This window comes from Cydia splendana, chromosome 2 (assembly GCF_910591565.1).
Source record: "Cydia splendana chromosome 2, ilCydSple1.2, whole genome shotgun sequence".
In the NCBI taxonomy this organism is placed as follows: Eukaryota; Metazoa; Arthropoda; class Insecta; order Lepidoptera; family Tortricidae; genus Cydia; species Cydia splendana.
In genome coordinates, this window is record NC_085961.1 from 283,963 (window position 1) to 303,886 (window position 19,924).

A 19,924-nucleotide genomic window follows, 5' to 3' on the forward strand; every position below is an offset into this window, starting at 1 on the left:
ACTCCATGTTCGAGTCGAAAGTGTCTTTGTGTGACGTTCGTGTCTTTGAACGGACCAATCACGGCACGGGACTTCGCTCACCTCGTCCCGCGCACCCCCGCATTTTTGGCATCATCGGTTGCATGAGATAATTGCTCTAAACTCGATCTAGAGGATTCCTAGTCTATGTCATTGACAAATAAATTAATCGCGATAAAAAAAAAAGTTCTTGGTTTTTCCATAAATTATGACGGCGGTTGATTTAAAACTGTGACGTTTTAAAATGATAATAATTATGTATACTTATATTTGCTATCCCACCGTAGCATCTTATCGGTTTTATCGTAGATGTCACAAGTTCAATGAATCGAGCGACGTATCGCAATTAGTACAATTAATATAATTATGTTGATACGATACCTACTAATTAGAAGAATTAAGGTGTAGTGCGTTTTGCCAGCAGTTTCTAAAAAATCGTAGCGCGTTTTTAGCATTAATACGGTTGCCCAAAATATGAATACCTAACAATCTTGAGGCCCTTCTCTTTTTAGGGTTCCGTACCTCAAAAGGAAAAAACGGAACCCTTATAGGATCACTCGTGCGTCTGTCTGTCCGTCCGTCTGTCCGTCTGCAACAGCCCTTTTTCTCCAAAACTACTGGACCAATTAAGTTGAAATTTGGTACACATATGCAAGTCTGTGACCCAAAGACGGACATGTAATGAACACAAATGAATTTTAAATATAGGGGGTACTTTTGGGGGCAAAATGAGAAAATAAAAAACAAAGATTTGCAAACCATATCGTGTTACATAAAATGAAAGGGCTTATTTTAAGGATCTCAAATATATTTATTTTATAATTTATATAATTTTAGAATAAATAATTTAGAAGTTATTTAAGAAAATAGGCAAAATGACCAGATAAGAGAGGGGGCTTTATCTCCGTAACTGCTGGGCGTAAATCTTGGAAAAAAGCACGAAAACTAGTTCTTTACCTATAGATTACTGGAAAACCTATAAGAAGTCTGCAGTCAAGAGTGAGTCGTACTTAAGAATAGAAATTGCGGGTAGGCTGTATCAGGGCCACAAGTCACAACCGCAATTGTTTACGTGAAATGTGGAGTGGACAGCTAGTGCGAAGGTCGAAGGCCAAGCTTTGCGTGGGGCCGAAGGCCTGAAGCATCCGAGAGAGGTGCGCCTCCTCATAAGGTCGAATGATGAGCTGTAGGAGGTTAGTGCTCAAACATATAACAAATAATTGGTTTAAGTAGCTAAATAAGAAGGCCGAACTGATGTGTCAGACGTATATCTGTTATCTTGAAATAACAGACTAACGTAACTAACCTAACCTAACTAACGCAAAAAGAATGCAGGCACTATGTTTAACTTAATACTTGAACTAAATTAAAAAAAAGGTTAGTTTAGAACAAATTCACTAAAATTATTGCGTAACTATTAGTCTGATAGATCAGTTAAAAAACATGGAAATGGGCTGTGCCCCTAGCCAGCCGTGTGTTCCAAGTTGTAAGAACTTCGCTTTGCTCGCTCGGTCGAAAATGTGTGCAGTACGGAACCCTTGGGACGCGAGTTTGACTCGCACTTGGCCGGTTTTTTTTTTAAATAACTGATCGTATAAAAAAAAATATAACTTTTATTAATACATACATTATTGCACAATTAGGGAATTATCATAAGTCTAAACCTAAATAATTAGCCTGAGGCATTGTTCCCAGGACATACTGGCCACGTTTCCCCTCTGCACAGTGAGGCTGAGTTTTTGTGCAAAAAATGCGCCAGCTCGTAGGTCGTCAGACACCCAGACTAGTTTGGTAGAAATTTCTTTTACTAGTTTTTTGGTGTCTGACGACCAAGGACCGAAAGTTTCAATCGCAAGTGCCGCAAATTCATAATTAGTTTTCAAAAGTGCATATTTGCGACACTTGGCAATTTGCTTACCGTCCCTGGCTTCGTGGCAGAGCGCCGGACGTGAGATGAGGCTAGGGGCCCTTCTCTATTAAAATTCGAAACCTGATTCAACAACTTTCGCTCGACAGAAAAAAATCACGAACATAGGTCTATATAATAACGCGCCATTAAAATTTTATAACTATTTGTGCACAACAAAAATTCCCCAACCTCAGGCACGCACGTCCGTCCGCTCAGTACTCAGCGAGCTGCTTGTCGGAGAAGGACCTGAACTCACTGCAGCATAATTTATTAATTAATATTAATTAATTAATTCTTTCTATTGATTATTCGAGTAAGTACCTACAATTAATTAAAGAAAATTGTAATAAATATAACTACTTAATTTTATTAGAATAATGGGGCAGTGCTTTATCACAGTGCTATCTAGATTGATACAAGATATATTTTAGATTATTATCAGTCACTGAATTACGATAATAAAACATTATACATTGAACTCCTGAGCAACAGAGATCACTTTGTGTTTAAACGCGATTTTTAATGCACCTCATGCTAAATTTTATTTCATAACATAATAAATTATGTAAACCCGTAAAAGCAATATGTACGGAAAAATTAAAATAACAACATTGCTAATCAGACCAAAAAGTAACAAATATTTACAAAATAAACGTTAGGTTACAGAAAACGTGTGGCATCTTACCAACAGCACCATTATTTCAGCTGTCAAATTTGCAGCTTCAATTTTTTTCACTACCAATGCCTACCATACACCATGTAGGTACCTATTCATTATAAATTATAATAGAGAGGTGAAGTCTAAGAAAATAACGCGTCGCCGTGTTTCGGCTGTGAAAATAGTTTGACAGCCGAAATCGAAACAGATGGCTACCATATTGTATACTTTGTGGCCCCAAACACTGAATCGTCAAACGTTAACTTTTGACAACCGAAGTTCTTCAGACATTGGTGCTGGACCGGCTACGACCGCGACGGGGAGTCGAACCTGTGCTGCCCGTTGGCGTGCCCACCGTGCTCGACGGTGGAAACAACCTGTCAAACTAAATATTTTTAGATACACATATTTATGACAATGGAGCTACATATAACTATTATTCAGAATTCAGTAGTTTAAAAAATTAGTAACGTTAGAGCAAAAAGAATCTATAGATAGTATAGAGGGGTCCTGTCATTGTAAATTTTGTAGTCACTGTAAATTTACTGCCATCTATCGACACACGACTAAAACTCAAAATGAAAACGTATAAAGTTATCAAAAAATGTGTCCATACATATGTCGCAGTCGGATCGTATAATCCGCCGTATTACATTACGGCTAGCCGTTTTCAAAAACAGGGGCGTTTTGAAATGCGGCGGTTTAACGATTAGCCAGATTGAATGCGGCTGAATGAGAATCCGCCGGAATGTATTCGACGCCATACGTTCTTCAACACGGCTAGCCGTAATGTAATACAGCGAGTCATTAGCCGCCGCTTTGACAGTTTTTAGTTCCCATTTTTAACACTCGTGGCGCTGCCTGACAAACGCTGGGGTGTCCATCAAATCTGAAGTTCGTCGGACTGTTTCTTTACAAAAAACATTTCCTTCGCAACTTAACTAGACGGAGGTTAGGTTCGTTAGGTAGCTTCAGATGCCCGAGGGGCAAACGGCCCAGAAATAGGAGCCCCGCTTGCGGGGCTCCGTCTATTTAAGTTGTGAAGGAAATGTTTTGGAAAAGAAACACATGTAGAGCGGTGGGACCATGGTAAAAATAAATTAAATTGCAAACATTTGTCAAACTCCGGTTACGTAGGCGACCGAAAGAACTGGTCACTCTACAATCTAAAATAGTAGTACGATGCGGCTAAACGTAGGCCGCCTTATTGAAGAACGTGTCGCAATGATAATCCGGCTAATCGTCGAACCGCCGCATTTCAAAACGCCCCTGTTTTTGAAAACGGCTAGCCATAATGTAATACGGCGGATTATACGATCTGACTACGACATATACACATAATGATTATAAATGATTTTATTATTTTTATATCATTTTGATCCATGTTCATTCACTGATATCTATGTGTTAAAATGGTTAAATATGAAACGGTGTCGTCACGCCATCTAGCCGAGGATAGGCTAAAGGTGTGTGCGGCATCTATTCGAGAATGACTTGAATTCCGAGGCACGTTTTTTTCTTAGACTTTATTCGTCTTATATAGAGTTAGGTATACTTAAAACTAATTAATGGACACACAAGCAAAAAGTAAAGTAAGATTGTTGCAAAAAAAATCCAATGACTTTTTAAGGTATTTTTATAATATTATTTCGATGTAATTTAAACATATGTGACGTCCCACGGGTAAAGGTACCTTATGGTGGTTGGCGCTTACGCTATTATTAACGCCGCTCCAATATTATTGCGGCGCTATGCGACGTAAGCGCCGGCCGCCATAAGGTACCTTTTTCCATGGACCGTCACATATTTAGATTTAGTACCTCATCGCACGTGCATACGCGTCTGTCATTTCATCGACAGGTGCTAATGGCTCCATCTCGTAGGTGCGAAGCGCGAGGTAAGGCGCACCGGCGGCCACGGCGGACGCCATCTGTCGGTGATAAAAGCATTAAATTGATCTTCGGATTCAAACATATTGTGCTCTGTTCGGCAAGTAACAGGTATAATAATTAAGACTAGGCGGGCACTATCAAAATAGCGGCTGATATTTCTATTGACATTTTTTTACTTACTGCTTCCCTGTTAGCTTCAATTTCAGCTAGTTTCATGTTCAAGTCGTGCTTCAGTCCCTTCATCAACACGAAATCTTTCTCGAGGATACCCTGTAAGCCTGAAATTATGAAGCGCCAATCATTCAACTCTTTGGTCGACACGGAATGCGTTATTTGCATCTCAGCTAGAATTCGTATGGGAACTCGACGCCAACTTTTAGTTGCAACTGGGATGCAGTTAATTAGTGTTAATGAAACAACAATATCTACTTATCTTTTTAAACGACATTTAAAAGTGATTTTATGAGGGTTTCGATTTTATTACAACAAGGCTTCAGCTTACACATTTGTAACAAAACTAGCAGTTTGCCGAGTTAATAGTTTTTGGTAATTTCCAAATAAAAAAGTATAAAGTAAAAGTTAACACACCCGCATTTTCCAACAATGTTTCTAGATCAAGATCTTCGATTGGTAACTTCGCAGGCAATTCAGGGAGCTTGTCAAATGGCGTCCGCGATCGCGACCGTGGGGTATGAGCCCCGAGAGGCCTTGGAGTCCGAGACCGCGGCGTGTGGGCCCCTAGGGGCCCAGGGGTCCGTGATCGTGGTGTGTGTGAGGGCTGAAGAAATTGTGAAGGACGCAGAGAGTAGCGCCGAGGTGTAGAAGTGGCTGGAAAAATGTGAAGTAATGAGTTCTTGGCGGCCAAAGTCTGCTGTCCATTGTACAGCAAGTCTAATCAGACTAATACTACTTACTACTATGATCTCATCCTCTATACATATATCGTTTACCGTCCACCTTCTCAATATATACCCAGCTGCAAAAGTGCATGAAAGAATTCCATTCCAAATGTGTCCAAGCAATTTCGCACCACGTCCCAAGTAGCACAGATAGCTCTATAACTACTCACTTTTAGTTCTATCTAACGCTCTGTGCGTATTAAGACACTTATAAGAGCACACTCGTGGTCCTACAGCTGTATAATAGATCTCAGTGATATTTATATAGCTTAGGGCTGATTAAAAGCTGCATTACGGCTCTGAAAACTACCATTAATACGCAAAGAGTGATATAAAGGTATATTTGCTACGACCCTATACAGCTTTAAGGGTTATCAAATGCTTTAACCGTTATAAGGTCTGTTTAGTGGATAAAATTACGCCTTGTGCTGTATAAGGAGGTAATTGTGGACTTTTATTACGTTGACTTATTAAGGGAACACAAGTGAACTATTATGAAGCTAATAGACGTATAATGGAACACATGTGGCACATAATACAGCTTGTCGCTTAACATGTTTACCGCTAAGCAGCTTTTATTACACTGACTTTTAAGGGAGCACGAGTGAACTAATATTAAGCCAATAGACGTATAATGGAACACATGTGGCACATAATACAGCTTATCGCTGAACGTGTTTACCGCTAAGCAGCTTTTATTACGCTGACTTTTTAAGGAAGCACGAATGAACTATTATGAAGCCAATAGACGTATAATGGAACACACGTGGCACATAATACAGCTTATCGCTGAACATGTTTACCGCTAAGCAGCTTTTATTACGCTGACTTTTAAGGGAGCACGAGTGAACTAATATGAAGCCAATAGACGTATAAATGGAACACATGGGGCGCATAATACAGGTTATAGCTGAACATGTTTACCGCTAAGCAGCTTTTATTATTCTGACTTTTTGAGGAAGCACGAATGAACTATTATGAAGCCAATAGACGTATAATGGAACACATGGGGCGCATAATACAGCTTATCGCTGAACATGTTTACCGCTAAAGCAGCTTTTATTTCGCTGACTTATTATAAGGGAGAACGAGTGAACTATTATGAAACCAATAGATGTATAATCGAACACATGTGGCGCATAATACGGCTTAGCGCTGAACATGTTTACCGCTAAGCAGCCTATTATACTGCCATTGGGACTGTCTGCATAGCGGCTGTTAAAACGTTCACAAGATGCCTTATAACTGTTTAGAGGTTCACTAGTGTATCGAAATAACGACTTGGACTTTATAGTGGTTCACTTAAGTATCTTTATCAGATATATAACAGTCGTATGCTGCATATAAGAATTTTAACGGTTCACGTTGCTTTTTAACATTGACCGCCATTTTATTGTATATAACCTACAAAATTGAAATTGCTTTTCCAACTTTTAAGGGTAACAATAAGGTTTTGTGCCTGAGTTCTTAACCTAAATCATTAGTTTAGTACTTCCTATAACGTATTATTAACTTTTTATCTCATAATTCTGTCCAAACCACTGAAATAGTTTTTACACATAGCTTATTTATATCATTAATTTAAATAAATACTGATTATTTTCGTGGCGCACTGAAATTTTCTTAGATAATGTATATATATAATGTCAATAAACTTGCATTCCCAAACATATTTCTCGCATTAATATATAAAAGATCATGTACAAACATTTAACTAAACACTTTAACAAAATGACTTATGGTGTCGTTGCGCTTAACGTTTTTGCTTCAATATAAATATGTTCACCTCTGCGTTCGTCGTCACTATACAAAATTTAATAGCTGATTTTTAAGGCAGAGGTGTAAAAGTATGTTATTAATTATCTTTTATTCAGCCCAACGTCAATCTTTCCCGGTATTACGGCGCACATGTGACACATTAGCTGAATAAAGGGTAACTGGTGGTCTCTTACCCAGTCAATATACACCTCTTATAACTCCTGTTACCCCTTATAATTCCGTTAAATTGCTGCTACAACGCTCTTAAGTAGCTATGTGAACTTAAGGCTGCCTAATTTGTGCCCATTTAAGAGTTATAAAAGCTGAAAAGACGCTTATACAGCTCTTATGCAGCTTTTATATTCCAGCTTCAAGCGTATTCGTACTTCATTATGCGGCTGCTATACAGCTAATCTGTGCTACTTGGGGTACGCTTTTCCTTTTTTCAGGTGATAATCTAAGGACGAAGAGACATCTAAAGATTGCGCAGAATATCTCCTGGATTAGCAAATACCTATGGATGACAAGGGAATATCCCAGGCGTGCGGACGGCGGGCTTGCAAAGTGTCCCCCGGAGGAGGGCGGGGCTCTGCGGGTTCTGCCAGGGGGACAGTGCAGACGCAGTCGCAGCACGTCACAAGTATGGCGGCGCGGTGAGACAGGGAGTACTCTCTGGAAGATAAGTAGATCTTAAGTCGGAAATCTTCAGCTGTCAAGTAGTAACTTTCGGTGTTGGGAGATAAACACGGAGACATTAACAACCAAGGGAAGTGTAATTGCAATGTATTAGTGCACCTAACTTTACCAGGCCCGATTTGTCCTGAGTGTTGTGATACGGTACACGACCACAGTACAAAATGGTACATAATAATCCTACTCTCTACTCGTATAATCAATCTAAACAAACGCGGTGTCGGATGGTACAGCTCAAAGCATTTCTATTTAATTATACAAAACCTCTGAAAGAACCATATTTGAATTTTCTTCAATAAAAACATTATCTCTACAATCAAACGAAGTCGTTCTCTTGCTATCCTTATCTTACACGTCTCTCTTATGCTCGATTTCTTCATGCTCTTCCTCTAACAGTTGCAGGCCCCCGGAGCTGCCGCGCGCCACGCTAGACCCTCTAGAGGTGCTTGGAGACTCCGCTGCCACCGTCTTCTTGAGTGCGGGACCTTTAAAGCAGATAAGAATTAGCTTTCATCGTCATCGTCGATAGTGATCATCAATTAAGAGTTCTCGAACTTCACTAAACATAGCGTTTTCTGGTATGTTAAATTTCTGAAAAACTGGAGATAGATAACATTAATAACCACATAATTACCAGGGTGGATGCAGTAGGCTCCGAACTCGACCTTCTTCCCCAGGACCCCGAGGAATGGGAACTTGATCTTTATTGTCTGCAGAAGGCTCTCTTCGTTCAAGTCCCAGATGTGCAGCCACTGGAACATTTTATTGATATGTTTATACGACAGCAATGGCAAGAAGGAAGCAATGTCGTTTAGATATCTAATTAGCTATTAAAGAGTGTCCCATTAGCCTTAAACTGAACTATGAAGCTAACCTCGAAATCGCTAAAAGATTGTGCCTATTCCCTGGAATATTCCAACATTTTAACAGACAATTTTTTTACCGATTGTGGTAAAGGCCTTGCAGGTAGTTAAATTTGCTTAAAATATGGCTAAAAACGTACAATAATATGCCGCATGCGATGAATTGCAGAATAAATTGTATTGTGAGAATTTAAACGATAAAGGCATGTATCTCAATGACAACATCTGACATCCCCGGTAAGACAAGGTCACCAAATAGGGACATATCAAAACTTAACACAATCAAATTGGAATGTAACTTACGCAGTTACTACAGAATGCGATGACCACCTCCATGTCTGCGATGACTTTCACGTCCAACACAGCTGCGCGCCCTGGTGTTGGGAGCTTCGCGAATGGGCTGGACTGCAACACAACATAACACTGAATTATACGACACAACAAAAGAGTGAGTGTTGCGAATTGAGAATGAGACTAGTGAGTGCTCTGTGTAATGCGAAATTGCATGGTAAAATTATGAATTAATTCATTGATAAAGTCGCCATGCACTTTTACGGCTGATGCTACCTGCGTGATATCCCAGAGACGGACTGTTCCGTCAGCACTGCCTGTTGCCAGCATGTGCAAGGCGGGCACCACGTGGAAGCAGCTCACACCCTGTCCACAAATGATGGAACATTGAAAGAAAACATTTACTTTGAGACATCAAAAACTCATCCAGAAACAAGCGCAAAAATTAACTTAATGCATAACTACCAAACAAACGAAAAGTACCTCTCGAGTAGAAGTCATCGTAGCAAATTCAAACGAATTACCTAATACCAGCCTAGCCTAGCCACCAGCAACATGCTGAGATAGGGCCATTTCGTGGCACTTTAATCTTATTTTGTGTTTTCTTTTATATTATGTATTGTCTCGATTGTTTGTGCTTACCAATAAATCTATTCTATTCTATTCTAATTCAAACTACACTTTCAATGGATGATTGACTATGCCTAGGTCTATTAAAAGTAGGTATTCACCCTCTGCACTTTAAACACATAGTCGTCAAGTTTCCCTGGCATATGGCGTGCCCTCACGCTCACATCACTGTCGTGTGAGCAGGACCACACGACGTTCCCAGAATAACCGATACGTCGCACGGCGCGTGAGTGGACCCGTCGCCATGTTGTAATGCTGATGTAGCTGGTGTGGGGTGAGGATGACAGCTCCTAAGCAATATTTTGGATAATATAGTCTGACCAACCAATGTATGTTTTAAAATGACAAAAATATAGGTACGGTACTCGCTAGAAGTATGTGAAGCTAGAGAAAATTCTAGAACTTTTCTTAAAAGTTGTCATCTTTAACATTTGATAGCACTGGTCTTTAGACGTCTTCAGATGTGTTAGTCATGTGTACCCTCCAGAAGTAGATGGTGGCGGTGTCAGCGGCGGGCAGTGCGTGTCGGAGTCGCACGCGCACGATGTCGCCGCGCGCCGTGCCCAGACCGAGCTCAGCGTACGAAGACATGGAAGATGGTAAGTACGCAACGCACTGTAAAATAAAACTTCCAATGACTTTCAAGAAGGCATTGTTTGTTAAATTATTTTACTTGTGCTTGTTAATGTTTAAGTTATGCAAGATCTGAAATCGGGGTGAGAGGTTTAAGCGAGCAAATGTTATATTATTATATGACCTATCCAATAACGCATAACGCATTGGTACAGTTGACGAAATATAAAGTGAGCCGATCTTGTTCAAACTTGTTCGAGAGATCGGCTCACTTTATACAATGTTTGTAGAATGGTCTCATTTTGTCAACCTTAACAAAATGAGACCATTCTACTGACATCATAATTTATACGGATCCTAAGCATAAAAACTATTACTTTTACTTTTCACCTGAATATACTCAATGGAAATAATTGTAATAGGCTTTCAAATTGAAAGATGTTTCGAAACCCTTCTCGTACCAATAACTTTCAAGAAACTAATGTACGAGGTATTATTATAGTAGGTATACTCTTCTTTATTTTGATCATTGCTACAGAAAATATTCTGAGAAAACTAGCTGGAACGGATGTAGGTTGGTGATGATTATCTATGACGGGCTTACCGTAGCGATATGCGGTAATCCCGTAATGCAGTATCGAAGAGCATGCGCGAGAGTGGACGCATCGTAGACCGCGAGGCTGCGGTCGGAGGCGGCGAGAAGGAAGCTGAGAGAGTCCTGTAAGATGGGCAAATTAATTAATTCATTTATAACCTATTTAATTAATCCACGAATAATTGTTAGCATCGACCGTTAATTTTCGGCGCGCGAGACAAGTTAAGGGACAGTTTAGCAGAAGCTAAGGAAGAAAAAGAATCAGCTCAGGCGAGACAGGGCTTCAAAATTTCCGAGGCGAGTTGTGATTATTGAATATAAGTCAGAAGTTATTTAATGGTAGACTTACGCTCATGTAGATAGCGTCGGTTATCCAGCAGTTTTTGACGCGTTTGCGCACTCCGGTTCGATCGTAGAACACCTGTGTAAAATAGAACGGATAGGAACTATCAGTTTGTTGAAAAACTGATCCTTTATAGAAGCCTATGTACAACAGTCTCTCGGCTGATATGACAAATACCTCGTAGGAGTGCAGCAGCTTGAGTCGACCGTCATACAAGCCAACGCGTCCGCCTCGTGATACCGCAGCATAACAAAATGACACACTCGTCTCGATGCCCACCAACTTCACTATAGTTTCGCGCTGAAAGAAGATAAAGTATTCTGATCAGACCTGTATTGTATGAGTATAACACAGGAACACTTTTATAAGCTAAGCTTTGAAGAGAATATATATAAGTGAGAGAAAAAAGAAACATTACAGTCTGCACCTGTAATAAAGAAAAGGGATGTGGTCATTAATTAAAAAAAGTTGGAAAGACAATATAATTCTTAACATCCTTCATCTCGCTGGTGTTGCGATCAGCAAACGCGCAAAAGCTGGCACGTGCGGAACAGAGAAATTCAGAATCTCGATTTATGTTACCTTGCAATGTTGCAGCTTTTTGACAGTGATGTCCTTCAGCGGCGTAAATCTGGGTGGTGCCGTGACCAACAGACGCGCCAAAAGCTGGCGCCACCAGACGCGGCCGGCGCCCCAGGCGTCCAACGAATTGAACAATGCGTTCGCGTGCGGCTCATATCTGTGCTGTCCTGGATTAACAAAAAAAAACAACGGGTTGCACTCCGGGAGTGCCGACAGAAGTGAAAACTCAATGACTAGTCCAAAATGTCTGCAGCACTATGTATAATTGACCCATCCTCCTTTCTATTGAAAAATTTTAGTTCCGAAATTGCTGGTCAGTGAGCTTGTTTAAAATTCGAAATTCAAATTTGTAGCGTTAATTGTTTAAAATTCGAAGAGAAATTGTAAAGTTACCTTGGAGACCTCGCATCTAAATATATTTGGTCATGATATTTTGAGTTTTATTCACCAGTACTAGAGTTCACTTTTATTAGCGATTTGCTTTATTGAATTATAATTGAGTGATATAATGAGTGATTAAGTTAGAATGTAACTGTGTGAGATCCTCGTATTTCAACCCGTACAAGATTAGAACCTTTTTCATGTAATGTCATTGAGTTTTTCTGTATTGATTTAAATGCCATCTAAATGAGTGGCCATCTAAACGTTACGGTCACGTGATCGCGTTACGCTGTCTCGAGTTTATCTTTTATTCCCCACCTCAAAAAGTGCCCAGCGCCGCTAAAGAAGTTTTCACTTCAAAAACATTGTCTTACATAAGCAGGTCGATCGGTTTGAATGACGAGAAGAATGATTTCTCGTCATTCCAACATTCCACATCCAATATATGACTTTACATAGGTAGCCACGAAACAGTAGGTACAGTCATCTCGCGCGATAAGCACTAGACGCCAGGGTTAACGCCAAATTAGCCGAAATGAGACAAGACAGTTATTTTTCAGGAACAAAATGGACCCCATTGAGTTTATTAAGTAGCCGGCTATGCTATCTTCTCGGAGTAAAGGTTTTTCATTACGAAGCGGTGGTTGTTCTAGTTCACATTCATAAATACAAATTACTTAGAAGATACTACATATGTACCTATACATATGTATTGTAATTTTTTATATGCCGAAATTACATGTTTCTATGTAATAATGTATAGCATCGACAGTTGTCGCAATGAAGATAAGTTTTAAAGGAAGGTGTACCAAAGATATTGTTAATAGCGTGTATTCCCCCGATCGAGCAAGAGCGCAAGTGAGGTGTGCGAGGTGCGGGGGTGGACTCGATGCCTCTTACATGGTAATGATAAGTAATGAAGTACCAAAGATATTGTTAATAGACTGGATAAACCCCTCCCTGTCAAGGGAAAGTACGAGCGAGGTGTGAGGGGGTGCGGGGGCGAACTCGATGCCTTCCTCTGCTGCTGCTAGCCGCATCACCTCCTCCACGCGTCTGCAGAAGAAGCATAAATATTAATTATGCTCTGAAGGACTCTTTGCGGTTCACTGAAAAAAAATGCCTTATGGCATTAAGTCCGTCTTTTGTAGGTAAGTACTAGAAGATTTTTCTTAAGTAAAACCTTATGTAAGTTGGGACACCTAGTCCTTCGACTTGAATGTTTGTTCCTCCGTCGTAGGAACGCAAATAATTTGTAATCTGGCAAATTGTAGAATACTTTTTATCCCCGAATTCATCCTTTAAGCGATAGGGAATATGATGGGGGTTTAAGGGAGTGTAATTTTCCCTTATATCGACGACAAACACAGAGGGTTGTGAATTCAAGTTCAAACCTCTTCGGCGCTCAATAGTATTAACTGGTATCAATGATTCTGGTTAAGGCGATATGATTCGACTCATCAACGAATCTGAGGGGGTGAGGTGCGCGGCAAACCGTGAAGCCCCGCCCGCGCGTCCCGCGACCCGCTCGCCGAGATCGTGAGCGCGCGCCGCGCACGGTAAACATAGCAGACGGGTCACAGTATAATGATCTTATGATGGCAGTATTTTAACTAGACCGGGAAATGGTCACGTTTTAGAGTTTTTATTGTACATGTACGTATGTATTTTTTGCATTACGTATTTCTGATCATTTCATGTAGAATTATTATTTTTATATAGACATGTGTACTTATTATTGATCAGTAAAGAACGTTTTAATTTCATGGCAGCGTGTTCGAGTTAAAGTACCTAAAGGAAAGTAACAATTTTAAAGGAGACGGTCAATTAAGGGTTCTATTTATAAAGGTTATTAACCTTAATCAATAATTTTACTTTACAGATTCCTTTAACTCAATAACGCTGCCGTGAAATTAAAACGTTGTTACTGATCAGTAGTACTTATTTATAAGCTCTAAAAACAAAAAAAAAAAACAGTTTCAAAGTAAATTTCTGATAACTTTTTGTCAGTGCAAGCCTTATGGTTTCTTCTTGGCAACATTTTACATGAAAATGTTTTTGGTGGGTCTCATTATCACAATTTCCAATACTTTTGTTGCCTAACTTAATAAATTATTGTTTACAATACCTATCGACTTTATACCTACTTTAATGATTACACAATTTTAACGAAACAATGTTTTCAAGAAAATAATTCAATTAAGTGCGAGTCAAACTCGCGCACCGATGGTACCTACATTTTATTAAGTACATTATATATATATTTTTTTAATTAAGTTGTAACTGACTCATCATCATCATCTCAGCCATAAGACGTCCACTGCTGAACATAGGCCTTCCCCTTGGACCTCCATTCCGGTCGGAAGCGACCCGCATCCAGCGTCTTCCGACGGCCTTAACAAGGTCGTCTGTCCATCTTGTGGGTGGACGTCCTACGCTGCGCTTGCTAGTCCGTGGTCTCCACTCGAGCACTTTTCGACACCATCGGCCATCTTCTCTGCCGAAGATGGCCGATGGTGTCGAAAAATGAAAATGTTATATATATATATATATATAACATTTTCAAGAAGTCTGGTCGCTTGTGGTGAAAAAAAAAATGTATGGAGAACAGAGTGGCCAACTTTCTTAAAAATAGTTTATCTAATACTGATTCTAAAATGGTATCACACATGCTATTTACATTTCTACAAATAAAGATATGGCCTAGATGGTGTTTAAAGTGAAGTATGGTGCTAACTAGTAAAAAAGACAAAAGTGCGATTATCTCGAAAACCACGAAACTTTTACTAGACCTATAAGTGCATTTTCTGGACCAGCCTAAGCTGCCCTGTCGATGGTTAGAAGGTTGTCCATTAATTACTGGACATCCTGTATACTGCCCTCCTAAGCTAAAAAGCCGTATTTGCAGTCAATTTGTATGAAAACTGAATGCAAATACGGCTTTTTAGCTTAAGAGGGCAGTATAGAGATGTAACTAACCCAAATCGATAGTCACAGCAAGCGATTACGATTGGATGGCACCTAGACTGAGGTATCGAATTGTGACGTATAATGAATTTTTATTTGCGATTTCAATAAAGCTAGAATTATATGGTTTTCGCGCTAGGCATATAATACACCGACCGGGTAGGTCGCACCCATCGTCAAAATCTAAACTAACTGGGGATCTATTTTAAAGTTTATTTATGTTATTTCTGTGTCAATTTTGTTGCCTGTTAGGTGACGATAAATATATCCATATTTACAGTTGATTATCCACCTTTTCCTTATTTTTATTAAAAGAAAAATGAAAAATTCATATCGATTTACTTAGACGACTACCGATTCATAAAGGTGGTGTCCGGCTAGCCCTAAAATTAAAAAAAAGACGTAGAACGTAAACGTTCGTAGTGCAATTGTTTACCTTTGTGATTTCGATGTGCGAGACATTTTACGTTGTATTGCTGTTGTGAGTGACAGATGTCAAATAACGCAAATAAATATGCACACAGTATATGTCGGTGACTTTAGTTCCTCTACGGATCTCCTCATTTCTGATTTGATCACGCAGAGAAACTCCGAGCATAGCCCTCTCCATAGCTCGTTGAGCGACTTTGAATTCTCAGATGAGGCCGATAGTGAAAGACCACGTAACTGACTGAATAACACAAAATATTAAAAAAAATTGTCTTATACCCGCCTTATTTTGAACTCCCCGTAATCACACCCCGTATTCCGCACCCTTCACAAATAATCTGATTTAGTAAAGTTTATTAAATGTTTTTTTTTATGATCTTGATCGCGTAATAATGTGTAAAACCCAAAATAGCGTCTTAAAACGTATTAATTTTTTTATAATATGATCTTATTAAGCATTTATATGAGAAGAGCGACAAAATTTTACGATAGTTATTTATAAATTTTTTTTCGTTTTCAATAAAGAAGGAAATTTGAGAAAATTTTGTTAATTAACAATTGCCTAAATAACTTTAAGATAAATTTCTACAAGTAGTACATTTGTTGACATGTTTTAAATACACCATAATTTTTTTTAAATTTTTAATGAATATTTAATACCTTTAAAATTATATTGAATGTTACGTAATCGCTTTTTCACGCCGAAAATGAGGCGTGGAGGACTGTGTTCAGCGTTGAATAAAAAGTATAAATAATGGAGATACAGTCCTGCAAGTATATAATGTTGTATTGGAAATATCCTCCTCTTTAATAATATTAACTAGATTTTGCCCTGTGCGCGGGGCCCGAGGGCCCCGCGGTACGCGTGTTGTTTGCTGTTGGTGCTGTTGTTGACGTGTTGTTGTTGCTGTTGTTTGTGCTGTTGTAACTATTAACCTAACCCACTTTTCTGGTAGCAGTCCGTTTCTGTAGGGTTCGCAGTTCTAACCTAACCTAACCCACTTTTCTAGTAGCAGTCCGTTCCTGTGAGGGTCGCAGTTCTAACCTAACCTAACCCACTTTTCTGGTAGCAGTCCGTTTCTGTGAGGGTCGCATTTCTAACCTAACCTAACCCACTTTTCTGGTAGCAGTCTGTTCCTGTGAGGGTCGCAGTTCTAACCTAACCTAACCCACATTGTTGGTAGCAGTCCATTCCTGCTGTTGTTATTGTTGTGTAGTAGTTTGTTTTCCAAAGGGAGAAATAAATAAAGTTGTACTTTTGATAGAAAGAAAAGATCCGCATGCGAGAACTTCATTCCCGCAGCTCGGCCTTCGGCCTCGCGTGCTTGGGAAATCGTAACTTTTCCTATTGGGTCGTGTTTCAGCTCCAACTTCCTCCTCACGTGTGACGCTTCGGGCCTTCGGCCCAACGCGGAGCTCGGCCTTCGGCCTTCGCGAGCCTTGACGCTTCGCCGTCGGGCCTTCGGCCCGCCGGCTCCGCTTATCAAGAAAGTTGACTTTGTAGGACGTTTGGAGGAACTGCATTCACGCAGCTCGGCCTTCGGCCTCGCGTTTTGGGAGTCGGGGTGGAGGCTCCGGGCCTTCGGCCATCCACTGGGGTCGGCCTGCCTGAAGCTCGCCCTTCGGGCTCGCTTAACACACTTTTTGTATAGGATTTTGCTTTGTTCGTCATTCCCGCAGCTCGGCCTTCGGCCTCGCCCAAAATTACTGGGGGGGAGGATGCTTGGACATTCGAGATAAAGCTCCGGGCCTGACGGCCCTCCGCGGGGTCGGCCTTCGGCCTCCCAGCCTGAAGCTCGCCCTTCGGGCTCGCCTAACCTACTTGGAAATTTGAATTTGGCCCGTGTCCGCCGCCATGCCAAATCTCAGCGCGCTCGGACTAACTTGAAAAAAATAAAAAATAAAGTCGCCCATTTTGAAAAATTTTAAATGCAGTTTGTTTTGTCTTGGGGCCCTCTATGACATTTGGTCGAGCACCCCCCACCCATCTCGCACCGTAATATGAATACTTTTTGAGATATTGGGGAAATTAAAGATCTCTACTTTTTCCCCCTTTTTTTGCTTATAACTTTTGATATTTTGTGTGTGCTACTACACGCTTCGAATGCATTTTTCTAGGCATTATGACGAATCTAATGAGGTATCACACGTATTTTTAGGAGTATTTTCTCTATTTTTCACCGTGTTCAGTTTCTCGAACAAGACTAATACAACCAAGCGCAAGATGAACTGCCTGTAGGCACCTTGAACTCTCAATTATATTTAATTCATGTCGACCGTGGTCAAATATTAAAATTAGTGATATGTATTTAGTTCTTAAATAATTGTATTGCGATATGCCTATTAGGGTAATTTTTTCAATTATTTCAATTTGACATTTTATATTTATTTAAATTTATGATAATGATGATGAATTTGCACGCTTGACGGGCGTGGCGCGTTGCATGCGATCCAAAGCCGGGCGCCTTCGGCACCCTCATACTAAAAGCGTAACACTATACATATATTGTAACATCCCCATACTGTATCAATCCAAATAAATAATTTCTGATTTTCAAAGGAGTCAAAGAGCACGAAGGAATATAATCATTTTGCAGATCGGACGTAGGTGTATCAGTAAAGGTGAAATACTGTAAATATATCATACTTACATACTCACCATTATATTATCTAGGAATATAATATTATTTACCTACATTGAAATTGGTTGCTGACCTAGTGAAAATACTGAAATATTTTAACTGTTGATGTAGGAAAGCTAGGCGCTTTCAAGCACCTCGTAAAGTATTAGATGCTTCTGTTATCAGAAAGTGTGTTTTTATAGCACTTAGTGACTTTTTCTTACGTTTCATATGCTTTGTTTCCCATTGTTTGTAAATGATAAAATCACGTGACCGCGCGGAACATACTGACGCAGGTCCGTCCTCTACAAGCGCTGCCGCGCGACTGAAGAGGGCGTAAGTGCGTTCGCGAGTGATGGCGGTTGCGGATTTAGTAGGTATTGAAACATAGAAATTATTTTAATGATGTTACCGAGACAAAGTGATCCAAATCATCTAGATTATCTTATTACCTATACATTTATGTAAAAAACAAGTCAAAAAAGTTTGTATTGGAGCTCTGAGATTGATTTATTGTTAAAAAAAGGCGTAACTTTGGAATTTTTTTCTATCGAGCAAAGTTTATCTAATCATGTTTTTGAGATCCAAAACATATCTGCCAGATCCTTAAGTATAAGATATATTTTTTTCACAATTTTAAAACATTGTTTCTTATATTTCCGATGGATTCAAAAAACTGGTTCGCTTAGCTCGTACGGGAAAAGCACGCCTTAAGAAAAAATACAAAAAGAGGGTCAAAGGCCATGTCCAGTATTTTGGACGTTGCTGATTTAAGGGAGTAAGGGAGGGGGCGGGTGAACAGCAGAATGTAGAAGTTGTAGAAGGCACCTGTCAATGTCCTGCGAGCGCGAGTTTTCCTTGGTCTTGCGGAAAGCGCGGCGCAGTTTGCTCAGCGCGGCCGGCGTCAGGGCGTCCAGCAGCTGACGCGCTAGTGCAGACCCTGGCTCTGAATCTTCACTGAAATTAAAATGATCACCAAAACCTTTACATATGCAATAATTACTCATCATCATCATCATTCACCCTATATACGTCCCACTGCTGGGCACAGGCCTCCCTCACTCGCTAGAGGGCTTGGGCTATAGTCCCCACGCTGGCCCAATTCGGATTGGGGGCAATAATTACTCGAAAACAGATAAAATAAAGATTGTTAATCTCCAGAAAATGGAGTGTCCTTTAAATATTTTGAATGGGAAGTACAAATAGAAGTAATAGGACTCTTTACTGTGTAGACTTAAAATTAAAGTCTTAACCTAGGTAAGTCCTAAGTCCAAATAAATCAAATAACTATTTGAACCAGAACCGTACACCACTTGTTACTTATAACTTATTGTTAGTAAATCGGAATCTGAACTAACCACGCAGGTAGATACTTACTCAAGTAAACTGTCCTCAGATTCGCTCTTCAGTGAGCCACTCTTCACTCCTCCCTCAGAATAATCATCATATATAAACACTTCGGACATTTTTTACATCAAAACAAAGTTTACAAATACTGTGACCGAGTTTGGTCGATATCGAAGTCACCTCCAGTGGTCGCCACCATTTTTAATAACAGTGCCATCTGTCGGCAAGTAGAGGAACTTTTCTCGGTCAAATGGAACTAAAATAAGGGATATACTAGTTAGTTATCATCATGTTTAAAAACAACGCCATCTATCGGCAAGTAGCAAGACTGCTATAACTTCAAGTGGGTTGAGAAGTGTTTCATTGGTTGAAATGTACTTTCGTTGACGGCAGATGGCAATACGAACGTTATTTAACAATTGAATGTTAACATTATGTGGCTTTCAAAAACAGTAGGGTCCTATGCTTCAAGTGC

The 19,924-nt window shown here is 39.9% G+C and overlaps 1 protein-coding gene across 1 annotated transcript; it reads right to left on the reverse strand.

Moving 5' to 3' along the window:
- Positions 1–2,890: 2,890 nt before the first annotated feature.
- On the reverse strand, positions 2,891–19,609 carry LOC134806171 (uncharacterized). The gene is made up of 17 exons (XM_063779463.1): positions 19,480–19,609; positions 18,931–19,059; positions 12,986–13,141; positions 11,705–11,861; positions 11,300–11,422; positions 11,129–11,200; positions 10,789–10,902; positions 10,092–10,226; positions 9,713–9,901; positions 9,258–9,347; positions 8,994–9,095; positions 8,462–8,579; positions 8,180–8,312; positions 7,649–7,806; positions 5,066–5,305; positions 4,658–4,755; positions 2,891–2,962 (listed from the first exon to the last, which is right to left on the reverse strand). Exons 1-17 carry the CDS (start codon positions 19,566–19,568, stop codon positions 2,891–2,893), a joined length of 2,175 nt encoding a protein of 724 aa, XP_063635533.1. The 5' UTR covers positions 19,569–19,609.
- Between the last annotated feature and the right edge of the window lie 315 nt (positions 19,610–19,924).